At 46.8% G+C, this 16,646-nt stretch overlaps 1 protein-coding gene across 2 annotated transcripts in view; it reads left to right on the top strand.

Moving 5' to 3' along the window:
• GDPD5 (glycerophosphodiester phosphodiesterase domain containing 5) overlaps positions 1-16,646 on the top strand; it is a 177,293-nt gene that overhangs the window by 65,156 nt on the left and 95,491 nt on the right. For both annotated transcript variants that reach the window (XM_064441542.1, XM_064441543.1), the window contains exon 2: positions 189-363. In XM_064441542.1, coding sequence (XP_064297612.1) covers positions 247-363 — 117 coding nt within the window. In that variant the 5' untranslated portion in view covers positions 189-246. The remainder of the gene's footprint in view (positions 1-188; positions 364-16,646) is intronic.

Below are 16,646 nucleotides of genomic sequence, written 5' to 3'. Positions count from 1 at the left end.
ACTTCTTGGTCTCGTTGAGTAACGAGCTGGAGATGTTGGCAGGGCTGAGAGTAGATCTGATTATCATTCCTACTCTTTTAATAGCCAGAGGGCATGGTTAATTATTAAATTGAAAAAATGCCAAGCAATATTTCAATACATTAACAAGCAATTTCCCCTCCCCCCCCTTTTCTTTTCTCTTGCTGAAGGGCGCTCCCAAGACCTGATGGATTTCTGATACCTCGCTCCTGAGGGGCTGGAAGGAGCATGGTTAAACACCAACCGCTGCAGTACTACGAGCCGCAGCTATGTTTGTCCTGTCTGACGGGGATCTACGGCTGCCGCTGGAAACGGTACCAGCGGTCACATGACGACACCACCAAGGTGGGTAGTTGATGGCGTCGCCTCTTCCCGGTGACTTCAGATTGTGGATGGGGGTGTGGGTCTTGGTTGAAAGTGCTGGATATTTGAGTTTTTTTGTTGGCTTGGATAGACCATGAAAACCACTGGCCCCATGGCTTGGAGGTCTGCGAGAAGCCCTCACCGTGCCCTTGATGCAGCAGGTGGGCATGGTTAGCTGGTCACGATGCTCAAAGGGATTGAGTGGGACAGGTTTGGCCAAATCTGTCCGTATTGTCCGTTTGGTTCTGGGGGAGACTTCTGTTTTGCTCCTTGCTCTGTGTCTTATTGGTGGCTGAATATGTAGGAACTGTGTTTCTGTTTAGTCTCTAGCTTCTGTGCACGTGAAAATAAGTTTGTAGGTAGGGAAAGGTAGCAGGAGGTGGGAACTAGCTGGGGATAAACAGGGCTGCTGATAGAGGTGACTTATCCCTCTCCTGGATAAACGCAATTTTTAAGAGCTCTGGCAGAGGGAATCCAGGCAGCGGGGCTGGACTCGCGCCTTCCCTGTCATTTGGGGCAGTGAGATGAGGTCTCGTGAGACCTGATGTGTTTATGGGAAGAAATGTGAAAAAGCTGTTGTCAAAGCTGCCCTATTGCATCTTCCGGGTAACGGTGGTTGTGTATTACTGTTCTTCTCGGCGCTCAGGGTGTCTGGAGGGGTTTTTTTAGTATGCTTACTACTTAAATAACAAAAACCCACAAAATAAAACTTAAATCTCGTTTCTCCTGGCGATGATCCCAGGAGATTCTTTCACTGCTTTTTGAGGGCTTAGTTTTGCTCTGGTGGCAGTCAGCTGCTCTGTTTTGTTTTGAAGTCTATAACCAGGGATCTTCCTGGCTGTAGAGCGCTTTTCCTCTGGAAAAGAGGCTGTTAAGGAGAAAAACACTTCTAGGCGGCAGGTCCTGTGCCAGGAACGCTCCTGGTTCTGAATTGCATCGATTGTCGGTTGTGCAGCTTGGCTGGAGCTCCCACGTGAATTGAAAAGTCATGGGTTCCATTTGTGCAGCGTAAAACAAATTTCCTTTTGCAAAGTAGAAACATTTGTGCTGTTTTTCCTCCCCTTTCAGTCTGGGCAGCTTCATCTCAGTGACCGCTTCTGAGCCAGCAGAAGTTTCCTTTGAGCAAATCCCCGGACACATACGCAGAGGGTGTAGTTGGGTTTCTAAGACTTTGTCAGGAAAACAGTGGGACGTAATGTCTTGGCATGTGGGCGTGTACTAATGTAAATAACCAAAATGCCCTATTCTGTATACCTAAAAACTACAAAGCCATAGAAAAACTGCCATTGACTTAATTTTTTTCAGTGAAAGCTGGCTCTGCTTGCACTGATTTATTTTACCAAAAAAATATCAGTGGCAGCTTTCCAATTAATTCTACTTGGAATTTCAATTGTTTTTCTAGTGCTAGAAAGGACTTTCTTGTGTTTAAAGTACCTGAGTAGGGCTTAAAATATGTCCAGTCTCTGAGTCGGTCTGATTAAGGGCTACATGAGCCCTCAACTTCCACTTTGTTGAACAGAGAAATGGAGATAACTTGGCTCTTGTGGGAGCCAAAGAAGGAAGTCTAAAATTAGCTATAGGCTATGCAAAACCAAGGTATGAAGAATCTGTTCCCGTCTTGCTGTCGGTAGAGTGCCTTGCAGGTGTTAGTGCTGGAATGAGTGATTGTAGCACTGTGTGTGGAGGGAAAAATGCCAACGAAGGGTAATTGTGCTCTGTTGGACTGGTCTAGTTGCTTGTGCTTGAGTATTGCAGAGGATGGGTGTGAACTCTGGGATGTTCGTTAAGAGATGAGTGAGAAGCCTCTTCAGCTGCAAATCGGTCCTTGGCTATTTGAGCAAGCAGGTAACTTCGGTGGGCTGCGAACCGGTATTATCGTCCCCCCACCTCTCTGGATCGGGTGGGAGAGCATTTCGTGGTGTCGCTCAAATTCGGGACCGCTTGTACTGCAAACTCCTATCTCTGCAGTTGAGTGGAGCTCTGAAGCAGGGACGGACCTACCCCAGCATCCAGGGTACTCCCAGCATTGGGGTTTAGCGATCTCTGGTCTGCAGGAGAGGACTTTTGGGATGTGTGGGAAAACTTTCCAAGATCCTAAGGTATTGGATGGAGATAGGAAGTTTTACATATGCTGATTGTCTCCAGCTGATGTATTCCAGGCAGAATATTCAGGTGTATCTCGGGGATTAGCCAGGGAAATACCATTCTGTGACTTGGGTGCGTGTTTGTGTTACACAAAGGCAGTGGCATGTTGATGATGATACCTATTGCATTGACCTGTATCTGACCTGAGAGTAGCTCGGCCACTGCAAGCGGAAAGTAGAGGCAATTGTAGTATAATGTATGTTTTCCTGAGCGTGGCTTCTATAGAAAGGGGTATGGTATACTCGAGAGGCCTTAAGTCTTGCAAAAACTCTAGAGCTACCTGGGAAATAAGGAATAGGGGTATGTACACGTTTTGTTTAGACTCCGTAATTATCAGAAAGCGAGGCATGTATTCAAAAAGCAACTTTTTTAGTGTAGGCTACAGTATGGTTATCTGCTTTCTTTGTAAAAGATCAAACTTTCTAGAATAAAAGGCCTTGACCTAAATTTGGGCTACAACCCAACCTTGCCTCCTTGAAATCTTCTGCTGATGACTGTTTTCTTAACTGCTGCGGCTCAACAGCCAGAGTTTTAATGATTGCTTTCCTTTCCCCCCAAATGTATGCAGAACCGGCTTTCTACCACACTCAAAATTTACATGAAAAGAACAATTTTAAGCTTGAGTTCTAAGTTTTTTGGGAGACTGCTTGCTAGAATTGTAATTCTCTTGTGTTCCTCTGACCTTTGAGAGCAGAGGAGGGGGGCTGAAGGCGCTTGGTCTCCTTTTAAATTTTGAGCAGCTGCAAAATTCCTTTATTGAGCACCTTCAGCTTTAATGGCAAGATCCTCTTTCACTTTTTAAAAACTTTTAATGTTTTTTTAAAATGAAAGGCATATAAGAGAAGAACTGGTCCTGCTGAGATTCAGACCATTATAAGCTCTGTAGCTGGTGTGAGGAAGCAATTTCTGATCTAACCACAGCTTGTTCATCAGGTATTCAACCAAGGAAATTCTTATGAAGTCAGTGCATCATCTTAACAGGGCTTTATTGCCCCGAACAGAGAAACTGCGGGTAAATAAGCTTTGCCTTGTTGTCATATGTGCTTTTAAAGGTCTGAAGTTCAGATGGCAGCTTCCAAGGTAGCTCCCGCATAGCACGATCCTGTTGGTGGGTTGCCAGCAGTTAAACACGGAGAGCGCGGCGCTGCTAATTGCCGTGTATAAACACAGCGTTCTGCATGCAGCTTGTGTGCTTCACCTGAAATGAACTGCTCCTGGCTGTTACAGCACCAGAATAGCTCTTGCTCCCCGGGTAAAGTCCAGGGCTGGCTGCAGCATCTCTTTAAAATCCATCCAGAGGTATTGCAGGATCGGTATCCACACGGGAGGTGTTGAAGTGTTGCGTTGTATAAACATGAAGTTAAATCTATCAACTGGTTTTGTTCAGGGCTTTTTTTTTATTGCTTCCAAAACTGTTGTCTGTACACAGCAAATCTCACACCTGGGAAATCATGCTAGGTGGGAGTGGGGAAAAAGAGATGCTGCAGAAGAAAATTGCAATGATAATTTTTATCTATCCAACAAACAGAAGAAGCCGTATTTATTGGCTGGCTGTGGGGTCTTTTTTTTGCAGTTACCGTGTACTGAAAAATCTTGGGATCTTTATTTTACTTCTCTTATTTCATTCCCTGTCAAATAGGATAAAATACTAACACCATTTACAAAGGGCTTTGGCTTCTCCGCTTACAGCAGGCACGCTGATACTGTACTTCCCAACCACAAACCCTTCTGAGATAAAGTAGAGGAAGGCAAAATGTAACTGGGAACTCTTCTTGTCTCCCCCATTTCCCTCAGAAGCTTCCCATGTTTACAAAACTATCTTTTCCTCCAGAAAATTGCCAAGAATAGGTGCCTGGTTTGGTTACATACGGTAGGAAGGGCCATCACCACCTGGGAATGAACCCAAAATTGGCAGCCTTGGATCCCAGGAGACTAAAATTACAAGATCCCTGAGATTTTCTACTCTTCAGTGTCATCCGTGACATGTAAATGGAGGTCTCTTCGTGAGCTGTCTGTGAACAGTGTACTTCATGTTACTTGTACAATCTTTTTTCTTCCTCCCATTACTCTTGTGAACACCCCTGAGAATGCTGTGAGTCGAAGGAGCAGTATGAGCGATGAAGTCTTGTACATGCAGAAATCCCACTGCTTTCTGAATGCTCTAATCCCACACGCGTTAAACCTGAGCATCTAATAAGCCAAGCCCATGCTAAGAACCTGGAAAGATGATGAAACTAGAGCTAATGAGATGCACATCCAAGCTCAGGAGTGGATTTCTTTGAAAGCTTTCGGGGTGGGCAGGACTGATGGTCAATGAAATATGGCTTTGCAGGCTTGGATTTTGGGTATAACATTAATGGGTTTTTTTGTCCTTAAAAACACAGTTTGTTCAGAATCCAGCTTAAAAACATCCCTCTTATCTTCCAGTGTGGTTTTGTAGGGCTGATGTGTATAAGAACATCACCTGTTTAAAGCCCCTGTGCCTCCCAGAAACCTCAGGTTTAAAGCTCTGTTGTACACCCAAGGCATTGGATCTACAATTGGATGTGCGTTGGATGTGCTGCCCCCCTTCCCTTCTCAGAGATCCCCGTTAATCGCTGATGGGAGCAATGCAGGGACCTGGTCCAAGAGCTGGAAATGCTGGTTGCTTTTCCCCACCAACTTCTGGTGTTGGCAGAGCTACTCCTGCAGCCCTTGCTCCCAGCACTGCTGTTGGGTGGCATTTCCCTGCTGCTGTACTGAGACTCCATTCCTATGTGCCAGCAAGTGTCCTTGCTTTTTTTTTATTGTCCCCTCCCTGAATATATGTCCTTGCAGGTCGCCTTTTCCCCACCTGGTACGTGGCTCCTCTGGTCCTATCAGTACCTGCTGCAACCTGTCCCTTTCTGCCTTCATCCTGGAATATGCAGTAATTGTAGCAGAGATGTTTGCTGTTGGTTTGTAGGCTTGCTTGCTCCCATCAGCGAAGAGCTGTCAAGCCCGGAGCAATACCTTGTAGTGCATCAGCTCTTCTGAACCCAGCAGCAGATGCTCCACAGTCCATGGGGTTCAGGAGCTGCTGTGTTATGCACTGATGGATCCCAGTTTGAGGGTCTTTGGTACCTGATCAATAAAAGGGCAGCACTAGCTAGATATTACAGGCTCCTTGGAATCACCTTGGGGCGGGAGTGTGGCTTCATTCACTGCCCCTCTTGACAAACAGGCTTTTATACCTTTGCTGGGGAAAATATTGAGAAGTGTTATGAACACCTTCCTGGGGCTGCTCTGATTTAGTGCAATAAAAACTTAATAAGGCTTGGCAGAGTGCCTCAACCTTCCTGACCTGAGGCCTCTGCAGCAGATGGGCATGACGAAGTGGGAGGGAACTGGGAGTTTCCAAAGCCAACCAGTTCTTGCTCAGCGCTCTCCAGGTGCCTCCCTTCCCTCCCCTGTGTAATTGTTCGTGTTAATAACTGGAATTGCTAATATTCAGGCAAAATACCAAAGCCCATAATCAACACAACTTCCTATAAATAAATCCCTCTGCCAGCTTGTTTGGGTTTTTCTTCCTCTGTAACTGGGTAAACCGAGGCACAGAACTTAAGCTGTTGTGAGATGACTCGGTGGTGGCTGCTGTTGATGAATTTTGAATCCCAGGAATCATCCGAACGTGGACCCCTCTCCCTGGTACCTGTGAATGCACTTAAGGGCTCCTGATGGCGCCGGCTGTTGCCCGTTGGTTTGGAGGTGAGGAGCTGGGGACAGTATCTTGTGTGACACTGGCCGATGCCCCCAGGAATCACAGTGAACTTGGTGGGTCGTGGTTACATTCTCTGCAGCTTTAAATTGTCTGCCTGCAGATTCAGGTTCTGGGTAGTATTATGAGTGGCCCCTGAGCCGGGCTGACCTTTTTATAAGTGATTGATTAGCTCATATAGCAATGGCTCACAGGATTTCTACCACTTTGTGATTACTACTTTGTTTAGAAACTTTGAAGCGATCAGGGCGCAAGCTCCCTGTGATAAATGGCCAGGCCAGCCCCCCTCGGATACACAAAGGTGCCTTGTGACTTTTCCAACGTTATGGGCCTCCGGGGTTTTATTCAGCTTGTGGCATTTCCTTGTTATAGCTGCCAGATGTGCTCCCTCCAACTGTTTTTTCTCTATGCATTGTAGTAATTAGCTGGGTAAAAAATTACGTTGCTGGAGCCCATTGTCCCTCCTTCCTTCTCTTTGCTCTTGGACCTTTTCAGATACAGCAGATGCTGCTTCTCCTATCCTTGAAGCCACTGTTTGCATCGTCTTGCCTTAAAGTGTAATTGGGGCAGGTGAACTCAGTACTACTGAGTGTCAGTAGGTTGTTTGTATAAAGAAATCCATGTAAGATGCACCAGAAAGTCCCTAAGTGGTCGGTGGAGCTCCAAAACCATAGAATAGCAAACCAAACGATTGTAGGGGTGGAACTTTATCACCCCCAGTTTTCATCCTGGGTTGCAGTGAAATCCAGCCTTGAATTAACAGCTTAAAACAGGGCTGAATGACTCTGTAGACTGTGTAGGCAAGTAGATCTGAGGAGTGGTGGCCACGTGCTGTCCGTGCAGGAAAAAGAGGGTTTGGGCTGTTGAGGAGGGGGTGGGAGAACAAAGATGGGAACAACACCTTAAAGTTCAGGAAGGATTTAGGGATAAAAGGGACCTTCAACCCCTTAAAGATCCCCCAAGACAAGCCAGGACAAAACTGGACTTGTCCTGTTTTCGATATTCCAGAATGTTCCGTGTTTGTTTTGTCCTTACTCCAGCAGCAGTGGCCTGAAGAGATGGCTTTGTGTATTTCCCATTGCCCCCCCTTTATCTTTGGTTTCCAGACAGAAGTCTAGGCTGTCTGTGCTTCCCAGGAAATCCATTATATTTTATCATGGGGTTTAGCCAAGCCTTTCCTAGAAAGCATTCGGAAAGCAATGACTTCAAACCTGCCGTGCCCGGCTTGGGGAAGAAGAAAGGCTGAGCGCAGGTCTAGTTGATGCCTTGAAGCTCTTGAAGATAAGCGCTGCTGAAGGAGGAAACTTTAAAAGCTCGGATACTTGGCTGTGAGGGCGCTGATTTCTGACCACTTACTGGAGTGAGCTTCTTGAGGGAGAGGCAGGCCCAGAGTTTGGGGGATGGCAGGGGTGGCTGGTGGAAGAGACCGGAGGAAGCTGCAGCCCATCACGTTGTACCCTGTGCTGGGAGCGCTGATCTGAGACTGGCAATTGTGGCTGCTGCCAAAGCAGCAATCAAAAATGACCTCTGGTGCCCTGCTTTAGATTGAGAGATGCTCACACATTTTCCTTGAGGTTTCTCTTTCTGAATTCCTCCTTGGATGTTTGACTCTGCCAGTGTTTCCATGAAAATCATCCAGATTTTGGTACTGGGGGAAGAAAAGGCTTGATGGATCTGTTGCCTCCTGATGCAGCGTGTCCCGCCTGGGATACCGGAGTGCGAGACTTACTGAATACCTGTTTGCTTTGTAGCTTAATTTTATTTAAAATCCGGAAAATACAAAGGTGCTCTGAGTACGTTGACCAGCTACAGCCATGTTTAAGGCAGAAGATGCTTTAGCCGGTGCATCCCTCTACCCCCGCCTACCACCCGACAAGCGGTTGCACAGAGCAGTTAAAGCACCCCAGCAGGGAGCACAGGTACCCCCGATTTCTGCTCACAGTACCGCTGCTGCGTTATAGGGGGTGACAACGCCAGCGTGATCGGCACGTGTTAAATGCTGTGAGTTGCGGCACGCGTCGGCCGCCGCTGAGCTATCGAAACGTGCTCTTGTATGGGCGTGTCGTGGTCGCAGCAAAGAGATGGGGACTGCTGGGGCATGTGTAAGAGCGGTGGAGAAATGCATCTGGCTCTGGGCATTTTTGTGTCTCCCTCTCCTTTCGGCAAGCAGCATCATTTAGGCATCAGCAGTGCTCACTTAGCAGGAACGATTGGTGAGATGCTCTGATGGAGATTAGAAACCAAATTGCCCTTTATGATTTAAACAAATGCTTCGTGCAGATGCCCTGGTTGGCATGTGGTACAAGAGGTGAAGGCAGCGGGTTTGTTATGGCCTGTGGGGCAGCCGATCACGCTCGCAAGAAAGCAGCAGCAGCGTCGGAGGAGCTGCACCGACGCTTTTCTTCCGGAGACGGTGTTTTTACATCGCGCATCTCCTAATCCACTGTTTAAATAAATGCGAGGTGTCTGAACCATGTAGATACAGGAGGAGAGATGGGGAGGAATATCTAATACTTGTAAAGCCTTTCCCTGCCTTAAAGTATCTATTGCTGCTCGTGTAGCTGCAAGCCAGTAAATGAGGTATCAAACTCTTCCTAACAAACTGGGCGTTCGCTGTTAAAATTTATTCCCTTAAAGTGGAATGCGAATGATTCAAGGTGGTCCACTTGGTTAAAAACATCATGTGGCCTTGAACCGAGACTTCTGATGGCTCTTTTTGGGGGCCTTCTGTGAAAAGACAAACGAGGAGCTGTGATCCATCGACATAATGGATTGCTGTGTTGTGTCTGTGATACGTGTATTAATTCACTTCAGAATGAAATACTTCTGTAATTCCTGCTTGGCAAGAGCTGTTAAATGACCTGAACAGATGATCTAAGCCACGTTGGTGCGATATATCTGTGTGACTATAGGCTTTGGACTTTGCTGAGTCTTCAGTGCTAATCCCCAGACGGCCAAAGGTCGCTGGTCACAGAAATTGCTTGCTTTGCTGAAAACCACTATTAGAGGATGAGTGAATTTGCCTTTTTTTTTTTAAATGCAGTTTGAATTTGTTAATGACTGTAGGCCTGAAGACATGGGAGGTTTTGATGAAAAGAAGCTCTTTCAAGCTTGATTTGAGGTTGGGCACTGAGGCATTGGATGCTGCATGTTGGACATGACCAGTGATTTAGAGTTGAATCCCCATGAATGGATGCATCTGATTATGTTGGAGTGATGGGTTTTCCTGCATTTAGGCCAATCATTGGATTAAATATTGATTTTTTTTTTCCCTTTTTTTAATTTTCCCCAGTGTCTGGCAATGAAAGCAAAACTACTGTTTTCAGGGCCTTACTCAGTACTTAAACAACCTTTAAATAGACCTTTGAGCCCTTCATTTTTCAGGGAGGCTGGGAGATGACACAGCGTGGATGATTGTGCAGGGAAGGGGTTTGAGATGCTCATAGCTGCGTGTGGACACCTCACCCTGCCCAGCCTCTGGTTCCTGCCTCAGGTTTTGCCGAACTCCCTCAGGTTTGTCGTCATTGTGGTTGCGCTGCCTTGCAGGAATCGTGCTGTCTGTGTCTGCAGTCCCGCTTCCCTCGTGACATCTGTTTCTCTTGGCTCTGGGAGATGCCTGGGAGTCGGGGAAAAGTGCAGACCACCTCCTTGAGTCGGGGGTTGCAGGTGGCTCTCCTGGGAGCACGGGCACCATTCAAGTGTTGTCATGCTCAGTGATGTTTGAATGCTGAACTATATTCAAAGCTTGAGCGGAGGTGGAAGCTTCCTTCCGCAGTGGGGAAGATGAAAATGCAGGTTTTCTTCCAATTTTTCCTAAGGCCATCTGGCAAAGATCTCACCTGAGGCGTGACTGCAGGCAGCCTTCAAGGCTGAACCAAATTTACACAGGGCGTTATGCCATCATAACGTGTTTTTTTTCCTCCTCTATCTCATTGTCTCTTGATTCCGTATTTCCTAAAGCAGGTCTGTGGTCAGCTGAGCCAGGCAGGAATTGCATTTGCTGCCATCAGACCAGACCTCACAAGGGATGTTCCTGGGTCTATCTGGGAATGACATGTTTTGGCCTTCATGAAGAAGCAAGACCTCTCTTAGGCTGGGCAGGGGTCCCATGGTAGACTGGCAAGGAGCAGAGAGGTGTGCTAGCCTCAGAAATGGGGCTTCACCTGCCAGGAGCTTGCTTATCGTTGAGACCCACACCCTTAGTCAGCTCCTAGAAAGGCTAGGATGAACTTGGCACAGGGCAAGGGTAATGCTGAAGCCATTGTTTCCTTGGACAGGTGAACCTGCAGAAGACCATTACTGGTCATCTTTAGATCCTACCATGGGGAGGTACAAGCTCAGAAAGCTGGTGTATTCATGACTGCTTAGCCAAAAGGCCAGGCTGCCGGGCAGCATTATAAATTACAGTCTATTGAATAAATACAGCTCCAGCCTTAATGGGTTTGGGTTGTGTTTTTCCTCCAAAGCCACTCTTCAATATAAATAATCAGCCATTGACTGCAGATACTGTGGCCTCTGTAAATTGCTGCTTGCTTTATGTGAAAGATGCTTCCTACTTCAGTACTGCTTCTTTGAAGGATGGGAAATCCCAGGTCCCTGAAACCCCAGGAAAGCTGCAGTGTTTGATAATTTGCTGCCTGGTGCAGCCTAACACTGTCAGGGTGAGGATGTTTGACTAATGCTAAATCTCTGGCTTAGTCCTGATGTAGGCAAAATGCCTGTGGGAGGGAGTCTGCAAAACCCATTGACTGTTGTGCCTGAGTTAGGATTATGGGCTCAGACTGGGTGATTAACGTGCCCTATGATTTATAATGCCTTATAGGTGTCAAAGGTTTTTACTGCAGAGTATCTGCAAAATGTGTTTCAGGCTATAAACAGCCAGCACTGAACTGGAGCTGCATCTGGAGAAAGGGGGGAGACATGGGAAAAGGGGGGATTTTGGGGCCATGGTCCCTTGGAGCCAACCCTGTACTTTGCTAACAAGGTCTGGAAGCTCTGTCAGTCGGGTGTTGCCAGGGTTTTTCCCTGAGCGCTTGGGTATGGCGATGTCCTTCCAGTCTACAGACGGTGGTGTGCAACTACACTTGTAAAATCTTAATCAGTTTGAAAGATGCTGGGTGAGAGATAAGACTTGGCTGCTCAACCGACTCATGGTTTAATCTGTCACCTTTCCAGGCTGTCCCTCTGAGTGCCTTGTACTGATTTTGCCTGAGATAGAGTTAACTTTCTGCATGGTGGCTGGTATGGTGCTGTGTTTTGGGTTTGTGACCAAAAAAGTGTTGATAACACAGGGATGTTGTAGCTATTGCTGAAGAATGCTTACACAGCATCAAGGTAGATTATTTACTGAATTCCTTCTGAAAAGGGGGAAAAATGAACCAGTTTTTCTGCTTGCTTTCCAAAACGACTATGTCTTCCCTCTAGGCTGTGTAGTTGCTCTTAGCGGTAAATTTAGACTTTTTAAATTGAATTGGGTAAATTCTTTTGAAAAAGAGGCAATGGGAATCTGTACTTCTGACAGTGCCAACTTCATTGTTGGTAGCTGCGCTAACACAGGTTAACTTGATGTGTTGCTCTTTCCCTAGATATCTAGTCCTTTCCCACATCTACAGCCATAAGTGTATGAAGTTTGAAGGGAGCAAATAGAAGTGAACTGATATTAAAATAATGGAAACTTGACTTCTTGGTCTCTTCTGGTGTCTGAAGCCCTCTCTCTAATCTCAACAAGGATAGTGAAAAATTGGGGTCCTTTTCCAGAGGACGCTCTACTTTTCTCACCCAGAGGGAAGCGAGTGTGACCTTGCTGCCCATCAGTTGGACTTTAGTGATTTCCTTTGCTTTTGGGTTTGAGTTTGCCAGTCTCCCAATCCACTAAGCCTGCTCTCCCAGCACCTTTCCCTGATTTCCAGGTGTCCTGGAAGAGATTCAAGGACAGTCATGCTGTGACAGAGCATAAAATATTGGAGAACAACTTTGCAGCATGTCCTTGCCGGGTGGCTGGATGCCCTGGGAGGGTGTATTGGCCAACAGAGAAGGCTTGTCTGTCCCCTGAAGAGAAGAACTCTTCCTGCCTTTTATAAAAGTAGACTTTGGAAGTTGATCAAGGATTCTTGTGGGTCCAAAATGACCACAAAATTTATCTAGGTGAGAAGGAAACCTGGCACCAGGGTGAGTAAATGAGTGAAGTGGAGGAAATAAAAAGGAGCAGAATGAACTCGTGATGTTTCCTTGATAAAATTGTGCAGAGGGGCAGAGGCGATGGGTCAGAGCTGGAAATGATGCAAGCAACAGAGTAGTTGGGGGCCTACTGCCTTCCCCAGCACGTGTCCTGTCACCTGGGACACAGCCTCCTTCTCCTTGTCACCACTGCCTGGCCCCATTCCCAGCTCACAGCCAGCTGTTCCCACCAAAATTGAATGGCTGAAAATAATCATGCAAGATGTTGATGGAAACTAAGAGGCTGCGATTCCCCAGGGCCCTGCTGGGGGACTGCTGATGAGCTGTGCTTTGCTAACAGCCTCCTGTTGGTGTCCTCTCTTTTATTTTCAGCAGCGGATGAGATATTTACAAGAACAATTTAAACTCGGCACCACTTTAGCATTAATTTTAAATGGCTGTGAATAGCAGCCTTCAGGGAAGGGATAAAAGAAAGTAGAGATCTCTGTGCTGAAAAGGTTGAACTTCCTGCGAAGCCATGGGTGGAGCACGGGTGGTCCAAGGCGCTGGTGTCCGGCAGCTATAGCCCTTCTCAGAGACGTATATCAGTGTCCAGGGGACACGTGTTGAGTGGGTTTAAGCACTCCGTGAGGGTGCTGGTACTTTGCCAGCAGGAGGAAGGATGCGGTGATGGTGAGCCCAGTTCATGCCAGATGTGATGGGTGGGAGGTGCTGCTGTGCAGATGGTGGGGTGCAAGCTGATGTATAGGTTGCTGCTGTGGGGAGATGGAGCGAGCTTAGCCTGGGAAGGCTTCAAAATAGGGACGGGCTGCCAAATGTTGAGGAGGAGAGCAGGCTTGTGGGGTGGGGGGATGGGGTGAAAAAGGACAATTGGAAGGAGAAGGTGAGGCTTGACCAGGGAGAGGTGCTCCCATGTCCTGCACCTTCTGGGAGAAACCTGTCTAGGTGTCTGCTGTGCTAAAGAGCTTTTTGGAAGCTCTGTACAACTCAGTACAGGGATGCTTGAGTGAAGGATTGAAATATTTGCTGTAGGCTTCAGCCAGGCACAGAGCTGAGGCTGCCCAGTGTTTATTTCTCTGATTCCTCTGCCCAGAGGCACATACTGTCTTTCAACCTCATCCCTTTGTTTTTGGGTTAATGCAGAATTGAGAATAAAAGACTTGAAGAGTAAATTTTCAATGAAGTACAGTTAAATAGGGTTGCTTTTAACAGCTGCTGCCTTTCTATGTGTTTAGGAAAGGGGAGAAATGTTCATATAATGGGAAACAGAAGGCCTACACCAAACCCTCTTCTCTCCCACCTCTTTCGTAAGTCCTACCCCTCTGCTGCTGGTAACTGATTTGGAGGTCAGGAGGAGGGCAAGGTAGGCCAGGGAGTGGGATGCTCTTGTGCACTTTTTTCCACTACTGATGTGTAACTTTCAGTGTCTGTGTATCATCTGCTTTTGTCTTCCTTGGGTTGACACATCCTACTGCTTTGGTGAAAGCCACAGAGAGACTGTGTGAAAGAGCAAGTGTTTGTGTCACGCTGTGGTTCCCCTGGCACGACTGCATACCGCTGTAGTGTGACAGCTTCATGCTCTTTTGCAGAAGACTGCATGTGGGACGTTCCTTTGGCCAAAATTGGTAGGGAAAAACCAAGTCTTTCTGCAGGACTGTGAAGTTTGTGATTAATAGAGCCATGCAATAAAACCCTGCTCAGAAATCTTGGCAGAGGCAGCGGGTTTCGGAGCTCTTAAGTTCCTACAGATGCTGAAAATGAGCATCTGGGAAGAGGGCAATGTATTGTACCCACATGGGAAAGCCTGTAGCTAAGAATTCCCTTCTGTCTGGTTTGTCACCTGGCCCGGGAGCATAAACCCAGCTAGCATGGGGTGGATCCACACTCAGCCATCCAAATGCTATACCCAAATCGCCATTGGCTTCTTCTTCTCGTGTCCAGCATAAGGACTGGTCTATCTCAGTGGTCTCTGGCTTAGACCAGAGGTTGTATCCCGGATTTAAGAAATGCCCTGATGAAAGATCTTGTGGTTTCCAGAAAAACTTCCATAACTGGCACTTTTTTAAAGGCTACACTGAAAAATCCTGATGTGCTGCTTTCTTTTAAGCTGACTCTTATTTTCTGTTAAACCAAATTTCTTGGCAGTTGAACATGCAAGCTCTGCTCACGAGATGTTTGGGGGTCGTAGCTCTAGATGAGGCACACAGATTCATAGAATCATTTAGGTTGGCAAGGGCCTTGAAGATCATAGAGTCCAACTGTTAACCCAGCACTGCCAAGTCTACCAGTAAGCCATACCCCTGACCACCACGTGTGTTTCTTGTCGTGTCTAAATAAGATGAGTGTTAATTGCATCAAGCTACAGACGTGGACGTGTTAAGGATTAATGTGCAGGTTCTGGTGCTATGTTCTTTTCAATGATTTTGATACCGTTTTGCAAAACGGCATTGTCTTACACTGTGTGTGACCTGCTGTTTTGGAGAAAGGGTTGCACTATTTTGAATTGTCACGTGTCCTTTGCGGCCTCAGGAAATACTGCAGGGATGGTTTAAAGTCCGCAGCAACCATCTTCATTTGCATCAATGGACAAAGTTTTGCTTGAACAGGCTCTAACAATTTTTCACAGCAGTGGATTACTCGGATCCATTTCTCCCTGTTTTACTGCAGGCAATGTTTAGGATTTTCAGTTGCTGAAGACCATCAGATGCCTTTTTGGAAAGTGTGCCTAGAAACTGTGTTTAGCTGTAGCCCAGTGTTCGAGTAAGTGGGTGACATTCATTGGCCTTACTCGTACAGAAGTCAAGCTAGATGATTTAATGTTCCCTTTGGTTTTTAAAATGCATGTGTTTTATTTCGTGATGTAAAAAGCTTCTAAATTGAGGGCAGAGGTTAGTTTGCCAAATACATCGCAGCTGTTCAGCCTAATTTGGAAGGAGAGGCTGCTAGAAGTCCTGGAACAGAAAGACTTGGGAGCTGAAATGCTTTTGCATAATAATATCTTTCTGCCTTTTAATACAGATGTTCACATTCATGCCTCCTATTCTGGGAGCCTGGCCAAGTTTCTGCATAGAGGAACTGCACACAGTTCCTGGTCCTGTCCTTCACCTCAACATCATCCCAGAACAGGTACAGCCTGAGATTAATTTCCGTGCTGGAGTTTCCAATCCATTTATTAATAAATCAAACAATGTGCTGTTTCAGACACATGGTTGGTTTTTGCAGTAAAAGGGTAGGTAGAGCATATTTCCCTACGGGGCAATTGCTCTTTGTAGTTTGCAAGCTAGTCCTATTAAATTAAAAAAAGCCACCACAAACTGAAACTCTGCATCTTTTTGCAGCGTGTGGGTTACTGCAGTGATGCTCGTTCAGGGGATTGAATCTGATGGTTGTGGCTGTGCCTTCCTCCCCCTTTTACCAGGAAAAGGCTGTAGCAGTTCAGCAGGGTGGTTTTTTTGTATGCATGCTTATTGCAAGCATTTCTGGGAAGCAAATCTGTGCATCAGAAGACTCCATTCCCTACATAGCTTCCTGTTCTAGCACAGAATTTTGGCATCTAGAAAGGTGTTGCGATTGATGCATTTTGTTTTGATCATGGCTGTGTTGTTTAGGACCAGAGCAGACACCTTCTCCTCTGCCAGGGTGTTTATTCTGGCCCAGGCTTTCAGGAAGCTGCAGTTTGGGTCCAGTGAAACAGCAGAAGGCTGCAAAAATTTCCTTACTCTGGGAGTTCAGTGATGCTTACCATGGTATTTTTCTAAACCTCCAGCATGCATCATCAGAATTGTGTTCCTGACTTCTCTCCCACCCTGCCGTGCACCCAAAGGCACGTCCAAGATGAACACCCCTGCAGCGGGAGCTGGGTGTCTCCTGTAAAGTCTGGCTCTTCAGCAGCTGAAGCTCAAGAGCCTCACCAAAGATTGTGAGACATGCAATAAATAGGAGGAGCTGGCAGCAAAATCTCTCCTATGCTCTTAGCACATGTGAACAAGCAGCTAGGCCAAACAGTGCACGTTTAATTCTCCTGAACGTTTGCTCGTAATGCCTGCCCTGAACCCCCTTCAGGTCTCGGCAGCGGTGCAGTCGTAGCCCCACCCGGCTCCTCGCAGTGCTTTCCCTTGTGCTGGTCGTGTGGTGGAGCCAAGGCAAAAGCCTTCCAGAACGTGCGTGCAGGTGGCCAGACCCTGACCTGCAGTGAAGGCCAGACTCC

This window comes from Phalacrocorax carbo, chromosome 1, assembly GCF_963921805.1.
Source record: "Phalacrocorax carbo chromosome 1, bPhaCar2.1, whole genome shotgun sequence".
NCBI lineage: Eukaryota > Metazoa > Chordata > Aves > Suliformes > Phalacrocoracidae > Phalacrocorax > Phalacrocorax carbo.
Note: the sequence above shows the minus strand (reverse complement) of the source record. Positions and strands in the feature narration are given on the sequence as shown.